This window comes from Ostrinia nubilalis, chromosome 2 (assembly GCF_963855985.1).
Source record: "Ostrinia nubilalis chromosome 2, ilOstNubi1.1, whole genome shotgun sequence".
Classification (NCBI taxonomy): Eukaryota; Metazoa; Arthropoda; class Insecta; order Lepidoptera; family Crambidae; genus Ostrinia; species Ostrinia nubilalis.
In genome coordinates this window covers 1,923,639-1,933,637 of record NC_087089.1, presented here as the reverse complement: position 1 = coordinate 1,933,637, position 9,999 = coordinate 1,923,639, and the positions used below count along the sequence as shown (strand labels likewise).

The window sequence follows — 9,999 nt, the reverse complement described above, 5'->3', positions numbered from 1 at the left end:
AACTATATTCACAGCTATAGTTTACATTGGAATAGGGATAGCAGCAGATATAAATTAAACGAAGATTTATTAACAATGTTTTATTGTATCGAAATACAGTGCTATACATACTAATACAAGATAAATCATTTGTCTAATGAATAGCACTCTTGGATACCACTCTATTAAAGCACTTTACGAAATAGCAAAGTGAAGCGCCAAATAAAATATCTCATTTTAATAACCCAAGCGGTAACTAACACAATTTATAAATAATACATACATATCAAAATTGATGTTGCGTATTAGTGATATTACATAGGTTTTAATGTAAATCTCGTATGATGCGATTTCATATTAATTTTCTGTTGTTCTTCACATCACAAAGTATTTTGAAGTTACTTCCAACAAGTATGATTAAAGTATACATTTTAGTATATTTACAGACTGATCTACAAAATTGGGTCGTTAGCATAAAACCGCGAAGACTCGCACATTTACCGCGCATGTGCACCATCAAAGATTTTCTATCTAGTCCAGACTTGGGCGAATATTACATAACATTCCTCAGTTGTTATATTATTTCAATTAAGGTGCAAGATACACTTTAAATCCATTTTAGTCTGTAATACAAGCCCTCATCAGCTCTTAGTTCACGCATTTATCACATGGCTACAGCAACCTTAGCGCGGGCTTTGAAACCGGTGTTAGCTCTTGATATCTATTAAATCGTTACAAATCACATTACCCAATTTACTAGGACTAATATTGTTGACCAAATATCTGGTGGAATTTCTTTTTGGTGTTTTATTAGTCTTACGATAATGTTATTTAAAAAAGCGCGTGATTTTGTTGTAAGCAAATAACGATAGCATTTGTTCAATCATGTAACCCAGCTGTAACCCACGCATCGGTTGTTCTGCTACTCTAAAGCCTTGAAGGGCAGCGGGGTGGCGTCGGCGGTGCCAGATGACGTGCTGAAATAGGGCGCCACGTCGGACAAGTAGTTCCGAGGCAGCAGTCCGATGAGCAGAGCTATCTTCGCCGCGATCGGCGCCTTCTCCTCGTCGTCGATTATGGTGTCCTGGTCTGGCATAACCTGCAAAACCAATTCCATGATCAGTATGTAGGAAACAGATTTCAGAGGACTTATTCTTTATACAGACTAATGACGTGCAAATTTTGGGACACCCAATTTATTGAATTTGATGACTCAATGAACTAATAAAGTACATAATATTATATAAGGTATAATTGGTATAAATAAGTAAGTAGGTACAGGAAAATAAAGCACATAATGAAAGTTGTGGCATGTGTTTTACCTTGTCAGCGATGTGTTTCTGTATCAAACCATCGGCGCCTACATAGAATGTAGAGAAGCCATCATACCACCTGAAAATTCAAATAAATTATGTTTAGGATACTGTTGCATATTTACAAGTACTACATTATTAAAATAATTGATTAACCAGTATTTTTTTCTTCAGGAAACAGAATAAAATTAAATACTTACAGTTCCTGATCTTTGAATGCTTCCTTCAGATTCCACAGTTTGTACTTCCAGAACATGAAGAAAACTTTAAATCCAGATATGCCTCGAATGCGCCACCTTAATCTAGAAAACGTTTAACCATGATTAAAAAGATTTGCTGGTAAACCCAGTTGGATTGTCAAAATTAAGTAAAACTCATATAAAACTCACTTATTTTTGCAAGTTTTCAAAAGTGCTATTACAAGAACAACCTACCTGATTGATGAATCCTCTGGATGTGCTGTTATCTTCATGACTTCTAACTTTACATAAGCAAATTTGAGGTGCCCCACAGTACGTAACAGGGCAATCTGCTTGACATAGTGGAACAAACCTCTGCAATGAAAAAATAAATCATGTCTTTTTCCTAATTTTACGAGAGACTTTACTTATGTAAAATCTACTGAACAAGAAACCTTATCAACACACATGCAAGTGATTTGAAAATTATAAATAACTTGAAAAAAATTGCCTAAGGCGGAAATTGAATCCACAACCTACATTTATGAAACAAATGTTGGCTGTAACAGCGTATTACACTTGAAAATTTCGACAGGTTCACCCAGTGTCTAAGTAGCTCAGTTGGAAGAGCAGTCGCCCGGCAAGTGAAAGGTCTGACGGTTCAATTCCTGCCTTAGGCAGTTCGAATTTTTCAAGTTATTTATAATTTCGAAATTAGTTTGAGATGCAACTCTTAATGCTAAACATGAAATAACTACAAATACAAGTGACCTATTGTATGGCCCTATGGGTTATGTAACTTACATAGTGGTGATTCCCCTAATGTTGTTCACAAACACAAGATTTGGGTGGTAGATGGAGTAGTCTAAAGGCTTAATGAACAGTTCTGGCATCTGAAATTAAATTTACACCATCATATTATAACTCTTTACAAACAAAATGTAACATTTGTAAGTGTAAAATAAGATATAAAACTATTTACCGTCTTTGAGAGAACATGGAATACTTTCATTAGCTGCTCCTCACTGGGCCTTCCCTCGGAGTTGAGCTCAGATGGCTGGGATGGGGATGGCACCACCGGACCTGTGCAGTATGCTATCGCATCCCTCTCGAAGTCCGACAGACATGTCGGCTCCAGATTCTAAAACAATTACATTGAAGAACTTATTAAATTACATAGCAATTAAACAATTAATACTTTCATCATCATCTCAGTCACAGAATGTCCACTGCTGAACATAGGCTTCCCCCAATGATTTCCACAATGGCTGGTTGGTGGCGGCCTGCATCCAATACTTTGCAATTAATACTTTGGTAAAGTTAAAACTTTTTTATAATTTACAGAAGCAGCTAAGTAATTTTTATATGTAATTTGATTAACACATAGAAAGACAGTTACCTCACTCTCATTACTATATTTTGTGAAGTCAACACTACTGATACAAGTGTATGGATATCTGTTCATAACGGCGGGGGTCATTCTTTGCTCCACGTAGTCATCAGAGGTCAAACCCAAAGGTTTCATCTGGATACTATCGTGATAATTGTAGCTGTCCAAACATCTGGCTTCTGCCCTGAAAGCATCTACATCTTCGGCAATGCTACTTCTCGACTTCGCCGTCGAAGACAGTAGCTCGTTGATGTATAAATCGTCAATGTTGTGTTCGGTAGTGCATTTCGGCGCCAGTTGGTAGCTAGAAATACGACGCCGGGTAAGACACTGGAAAATAAATTCAATTACTCGCTTTATTTATCAGCCCACAGCAATAATTTGGCCTCCTATAGATAATTTATTAGGAGCAAGATATCGGAAATACGTCTGAAACACGTGAACTGTGAACAATCCGTGATCCGCATCGAACCTCTAATTAGTTCAATGTCAAGGTACAAAAATGGTAAATTAGGGCTCTTAAAGTTAAATTGTTTTAATAACATGTTTGTAAAGAGAGTTAATTCACTACTAATACGAAAATGGAAGAGTATACTAACTTCTTCGAGAAATTGTGTTCGAAGTGGTATTTTTCGGGTTAGACGATTAGAGTGATTCTTAGTAGAAACTATCCCATTTATAGGCAAGATTTTATGAGATAGTGTTCGCAAACAAATAGCCATTTTCACATCGAAATTAGTTCACCCTTTTGCGTAGAAAATTCGAAAAAATATTCGAAAATATGTCGCAGAAAAATACAGACATGTCGCACCGGACAGATGACAGTTGTTTTTTTCTTATCACGGAAACAGCTGACAAGTTGGGGACTGACATCTATCATTTTAGCCAATTATGAAGACAGAAATTCTCACTTCCGTAAGTACTTATTGGTAGCGGAACGAGAGTTGAGGTCATCACACAAGAACATTTTACAGATATTTTCTTTCTAGTGTGATAGCTTCAAGTTCAACTGTCGTTGCGCGACCAATACATGTACAGGAACTTTGCTTGACATGATTGCCCGAACTTTCACTGTTCGAATCTCTTTTCTTCTCATTCAACAGTCAACTCAAACAATAATCGTATCGTAGATTAAGATTGCAGGGTCTTGGCAGGGTCATTACGTGCCGATTACGCAATTTGATAAAAACAAAATGTCATTTCTGTGAACTGTCATTAGTGTCAAATTTAATTGAAATTGTGTGCGCATTTTAATTCGAATTTTTATGAATTTTATTTAATCTCTGAAGTCTTTGCGTTGTAAGTAGCGTTCCAGTTAAATGTTACAATGCTTTTGCACAAAGTGTTCCATGGATCTACTGGGAAGTTATTGATCTCATGTGTTAACCCTGTAAGTAAATAAACATTGTTTATCGATTCACTTTTGATCTTTCTTTTACTAGCTTTCAAATATGTTTTGATATCATTTTCAGTTAATTACATGCAGTTCTGCAGCCAGGCTAAAGCACACAAAAGATGATCTCAGCGAACACCGAGCCAAAGTCATGGGTCGTGGGCTGCCGGAGCGCAAGCCCCTGCCAGGAGTCAAATGCATCATCCTCGTGGCTTCTGGCAAAGGAGGAGTGGGCAAGACCACCACAGCTGGTATGTTTTAGACCCCTTATAAAATTAGACTGACAGCTTTATGTATACCTGCCTGTCTGTCACCCTGTGTTCATGATGTTACACAATCCTAAGACTCAATGCACGAGTGTATAGACATGTTCTGGACAAGCTCGCTTCATCGTCGATAGCATCTGTAGTCTCTGGATGTGATAATCAGGAGCATGCTTTCTACATTAAAAAGTCAACATTTCTGTACCCAGTTAGGGTACAGAAATGTTGACTTTTTAATGTTGACAATTAGCCTCAACTGCACACTAGTCAGAATAAAATTGTGATGTATATACTTCCAGATAACATGTTACCTCTCAGACTGTAAATATGTTTTTAATTGGCTTGTATAGCTTAATACATATAATGTGAGTCAGTGAGAAGGTAATGAAGATTTCTCATGACTCCACTGATAAAGTCTCTGTAAACATTTTTTTAAATAAGCAAGTTTGATAAGTGTTAATAACTCTTCATAACATGTATGATACTTTGTAAGTAATATTATTTTATCATCAAACTTTCTAGTTCTAGGATCTGTGATGAAAATTAAATCTATTTCCAACACAATAGCAATAACATACAATATTATCACATTGAACGCCGAGATGCTAGACACAATGGAAATTGTATTGTTCGAGGCTCACCGGTGAGCCGCGTGGCGTCCAACGTGTTATAGAAAGGACCAGGGGTGGCCAACTTGATTAGACATAAGATCTACTGTTTACTAACGAAACCATGGGCAATCTATCATTTCCATACTTCTTGAAATCTTAAATGAAACAGCATAGTTTAGTACACAATCATTAGTATTTTTTGCCTTGCCATGATCGACTGGATAATATTCGCGATCGACCGGTTGGCTACCCCTGGAATACACCATCCTACGGGTGTAACCTTCTTGCATGCATGTAAATTTCCAAGAGCTTCCTCGTTGTGGATAAAAAAATATATTTTAGAGATCTTTCTGTAACCTTGTTTCCATACAGAATAAAGAACCTACTTGCTTATTACTAATAGTACATTTTAATAACATCACTATAAATCTCTTGCAGTGAATCTCGCATGTGCAATGAAAGTGATAGAGCCCGACAAAGAGATAGGGCTGCTAGACGCCGACGTTTTCGGCCCGTCCGTGCCTCTCATGATGAACATCAGTGGGGAGCCCATGCTCAACGATGATAACCTCATAGAGCCACTATTGAATTATGGTGTCAAATGGTGAGCTGAATTTTCTTTCATCTTTTACCAATGAATTTTCTTTAATACTTACTATGTGTTATGAACAAATTAAATTGCTGTGGTATGATTTTCTTGATGATAGTACCATGTACTTTTTAAGCTTTTTGCTGATGTACAATCCATGTTTACCTTTCTTTTAAAGTATAAAGTATGTAGCACAACCCCCAATAAACAAAGTTTGGACTTCTATTTGTGAGGAGGCTTTAGAAAGCACAAGTTGCATCTTTGTAATCTTGAAGCTTGCTTTAGAGCCTGTCCAGATGACGCGTTTTTACTCGCGAGTTTCGAATCGCGCGATAGTAGTACCTCACTGAGAGGTTCATACGTTCTGTCCACATGCAGTCACGCGTTTCACCTAACATCTTAATCGCGCGATTCAAAACGCGTCATCTGGACATGGCCTTAGGCTCCAGGGGAGGCACTTAGAAAGTCCCATTCCATCCTTGTAATCTTCATTTCTTTCTAGCATGTCAATAGGTCTACTAAATTATCCTATCCATAATCTTCATTTGTTGTATGTCAATGGGTCTAATAATTGACCTATCCATAATCTTCATTTGTTTATTTGTAGTATGTCAATGGGTCTGCTAGTATCGGGCGAGAACGCGGTAGTGTGGCGCGGTCTGATGGTGATGCAAGCGCTGGAGAGACTGACGCGGCACGTGGCGTGGGGCCCGCTCGACTGCCTCATAGTGGACACGCCGCCAGGGACTGGCGACACGCACTTATCCCTGGCGCAGAACTTGCCTATTGACGGTAAGTCTTTTGGAAGCCGACCATTAGCGTAGGGTTTTTTTTCAGGGGGATCCTAGCCCCTGATGTGCCATGTGATTAGTATTATACCTCATGAGTTTGTGCTATCAATTATCATCTTCAAATAAGTAGCTCAACATCCTAGGGGGGGCCGTGCCACCCCGGCTCCCCGGCGATATAGTCTACTTGTGAGTCTACTATATAAAAATAAGTCGGGTTTTCCTCCCTGACGCTATAACTCCAGAACGCACGAACCGATTTCCACTGTTTTGCATTCGTTGGAAAGGTCTCGGGCTCCGTGAGGTTTATAGCAAAGAAAATTCGGGAAAAGGGGGTAAAACGGGATCCACGCGTACGAAGTCGCGGGCGGCCGCTAGTCATATCTAAATAAATAAACCTGTTTTTAAGAAAATGGTAGGTAGGTCCTCAGCAACTCCTGAAAAAGCTTAATGTCAATGATCTATGCTGCTGAGGCCGATAAGCAAGCTCTTGAGACAGTGTAGCAAATATACCACAGAAAACAACCAGTAAATTTTGTCACTATGTACGGCGCGCCGTGGGTAATGTTTGTGCACCATAGCCTCATAAATCCAGCTACTAAGTAGACCCACCATTAGTCATTCATTTTTAAATTCACTAATCTATGTAAAGATACAAACCTTGACCTATACCGGCGATTATGACTTTCGCTCTCCATTATAAAAACCAGTTTTACCGTTACCGAAAATCAATTCACTTTCTTTTGCAATCAAATCTGCAACACGTGCGCTTCGTGGACGATATAGTATTTTTATTGGTTTCATTAACGAGCAATTGTAGTACATGTTACAAGGTCTTTGTAGTTAAGTGTTCATTGCTAAATGACGAGTTTGTTCAAAGTTCTCTATCAAGGTTGTGAAAGATTTTCCTACTGTATTTAGATGCATTTGAAACTTTTTTGCAGTTTTTACGCTAAATTGTATTTACGAACCGTAGCGTTTTTCTGCAATAAAGACACCACATTTATTTTTATTTCTAGGAGCGCTTGTCGTAACTACACCGCAATCGGCCGCCCTACAAGTCACGAAACGAGGCGTGAACATGTTTGAGAAACTAAAGGTGCCCCTAATAGGCATGGTCGAAAATATGTCGCATGCGATATGCACCAAGTGCGGCACAAAGAACTTCGTGTTCGGTAACGAGACGAAGAAGAGCGCTGACCAAATGGGCCTAGAAATTATTGAGAGCTTCGAAGTGGATCAAAACATGTCGGACTGCATCAACAGCGGGAAGCCAGCCATATATGCCCTCCCCGATAGCATACACGCTGAGAAGTACCGGCATCTAGCGAATAAAGTGTTCAAGTACATAGAAGATAAGGATAATGAACAAGCAAAAGCGAAAGAACAGTAGGACTGCACAATTTTACACTAGTAGTTGTTTTATTTAATTATTTACAAATAAATGTTTTATCAAGTTATTTCTCCTTTATTACCCGATTTAAACTCGAAGTCATTGATCAGAGATTCATAGGCACATAAACATTAAGAGAAGGTGAAAAAATAAAACATAACATCAATATTATGTAAAATTTATTCGGAACAAATTGTTTTACTTAGGAATCCAACTTCTATGGCCAAATTAAATAAATAAAAAATACTATAAAAATATTCTTGTCTTTTAAATACTTCCATAATGTAGAAAGGAAATGACTTATGCATGTAAATATTATAGATTTAGAGAAGTATATACAGTCGTGATGCCAGGTTACGTAATGTCATAAGTATCAAAGAAAATTTAATCCAGTTCATTAACAACATTAGGTCCATTACAGGGATTCCCACAATCGGCAGGTTCTCAGTCAATAAGTACAAAATGCTATATTTACATTGACATCACAATAGGTAGAAAAAACAATTCGGAATGAAACGTTTACAACATCATAAAAAACAAAAGCCGTCTGCCGCGGCGCCGCTTGTCATCACGCGAGGCGCGGCAGGCGGCCCAGTCACAGAACATACACTTACATGCGAATATAATAACATTCCTCTACGAAAATATCACTCCTATGTGTGGTGGAAGTAAAATTATGCTATATTCAAGTTAAACAGTGCCCCGACCGAACTTTGTTTATTGTGAAGTTTTTACCTGAAACCATTTTGTAGTTTGTACAGAATTGTACCTTATTTTGCTATGATTTCTATAATAAAACGCTCTGGACTCGATCTAACTTGAAAATAGATTAAAGGTGCAGGCGCACTCGAGGAGCGTAGCGAAGAAAGTAGTCGTTAAAAGTTGAGCTGTACCTCTAGTAGGAAAAACTTTCGAGTTCGTTTCGTTGCGTATTCAAAGTGTCATCGAAAAATTTTGTATGAAAAATTAAACAGCACCCCCTAGGGCGGCTATAATATAGGGGGCGCTGTTTAATTTTTCATACAAAATTTTTCGATGACACTTTGAATACGCAACGAAACGAACTTTAACGAAACGAAAAAGTTTTTCCTACTAGAGGTACAGATCCTGCACTATCCAACTAAAGTGCGCCTCCACCTTTGCACTGCAACTATGGGTCGGTGCTCCGGTTGTCTGATATTGTCTAGGGCGCCGATCTCACTCGCGACACAATTTCAAATCCGCCTCGATTTTAATGTTGCACGACACGTAATAATAATTATAGAGCGTCAGAATTCACAATTACTGTCACATGAATAATATAGATAGAAAAAAGCCGAGTATAAAAGGTGTAACGAAATGTATCATCGAAGACATACAAAAAAATTCAAATGTAAACACACCTGTAACAATTTCTCAGAACCTAAAGCGACGTTAAACCGGCCTATTAACTTACAGCCTTTAAAATATTGTAATAATATACCAATACAGTCTTAGAATTGACGTAATTCAAGTCATATTGATAAACATTATTGTATAATTGATAACATTCAGATTAAAGTAACGTAAAACTTTTATTATTGTGATAGTAAATTACGATAAAGGTGGTTGCTTTAATATTGGCAGTAGATAAAGATCTAGATTGGTTACTGTTAATTTTGTCAACTGTAAATCGATTTAAAATACGTCATATTACAAAATGGAAATCACATCTAGTCATAAAACATTCAATGTTTCCTAAACAGACTTATTTTCTAAATAATATTCGGCCAACATTATGCAAGTATCCCGCTTGGCTGTTTACACCAGCATAATATCAGGAATGGCATTATAAAACATCAAAATAGTTATACTCTTTGAATTTTTAACAGCTCGTTCATACAGCACATTATATGTTCTATCAAATTTAATAACTCGTTAAACCGAGTAACTTTATAAGACGAGGACATCAAGTAAAAATGTTTTATTAATATTTTTTAATAATAGATGAGCATCGTCCTGCGATTTGGTGACCCACGCTGGGTTAATAGAACCGTGTAAAGGCGGCGATACACATGCCTGTGAAGCTGTAGCTTGCATGCTTATGAACGGCATGTGCGAGTAACTGGCGTAATTGACTGGC

At 37.7% G+C, this 9,999-nt stretch overlaps 2 protein-coding genes across 2 annotated transcripts; one reads left to right on the top strand and one right to left on the bottom strand.

The window, feature by feature from the left end:
- Positions 1–65: 65 nt before the first annotated feature.
- LOC135079653 (uncharacterized) lies at positions 66–3,690 on the bottom strand. Its single transcript, XM_063974277.1, has 8 exons — positions 3,461–3,690; positions 2,871–3,191; positions 2,454–2,612; positions 2,276–2,364; positions 1,727–1,846; positions 1,493–1,594; positions 1,302–1,371; positions 66–1,078 (listed from the first exon to the last, which is right to left on the bottom strand). The coding sequence occupies exons 1-8, from the start codon at positions 3,581–3,583 to the stop codon at positions 902–904; spliced, it is 1,161 nt and encodes a 386-aa protein (XP_063830347.1). The 5' UTR covers positions 3,584–3,690; the 3' UTR covers positions 66–901.
- A 411-nt stretch (positions 3,691–4,101) lies between these two features.
- On the top strand, positions 4,102–7,965 carry LOC135079642 (iron-sulfur cluster transfer protein NUBPL). Its single transcript, XM_063974268.1, has 5 exons — positions 4,102–4,251; positions 4,334–4,505; positions 5,567–5,732; positions 6,325–6,509; positions 7,525–7,965. The coding sequence occupies exons 1-5, from the start codon at positions 4,189–4,191 to the stop codon at positions 7,896–7,898; spliced, it is 960 nt and encodes a 319-aa protein (XP_063830338.1). The 5' UTR covers positions 4,102–4,188; the 3' UTR covers positions 7,899–7,965.
- The last annotated feature ends 2,034 nt before the right edge of the window (positions 7,966–9,999 follow it).

What these genes read in the sequence shown, in the direction of transcription:
- LOC135079642 (XM_063974268.1), top strand. Translation starts at nt 4,189, where the DNA reads ATGCTTTTGCACAAAGTGTTCCATGGATCTACTGGGAAGTTATTGATC. An exon ending in TGATCTCATGTGTTAACCCT is followed by an intron (nt 4,252 to 4,333) that starts GTAAGTAAATAA and finishes TATCATTTTCAG; the next exon opens with TTAATTACATGCAGTTCTGC. An exon ending in GGGCAAGACCACCACAGCTG is followed by an intron (nt 4,506 to 5,566) that starts GTATGTTTTAGA and finishes AATCTCTTGCAG; the next exon opens with TGAATCTCGCATGTGCAATG.
- LOC135079653 (XM_063974277.1), bottom strand. Translation starts at nt 3,583, where the DNA reads ATGGCTATTTGTTTGCGAACACTATCTCATAAAATCTTGCCTATAAAT. An exon ending in AATATAGTAATGAGAGTGAG is followed by an intron (nt 2,613 to 2,870) that starts GTAACTGTCTTT and finishes TAATTGTTTTAG; the next exon opens with AATCTGGAGCCGACATGTCT. An exon ending in CCAGAGGATTCATCAATCAG is followed by an intron (nt 1,595 to 1,726) that starts GTAGGTTGTTCT and finishes AACGTTTTCTAG; the next exon opens with ATTAAGGTGGCGCATTCGAG.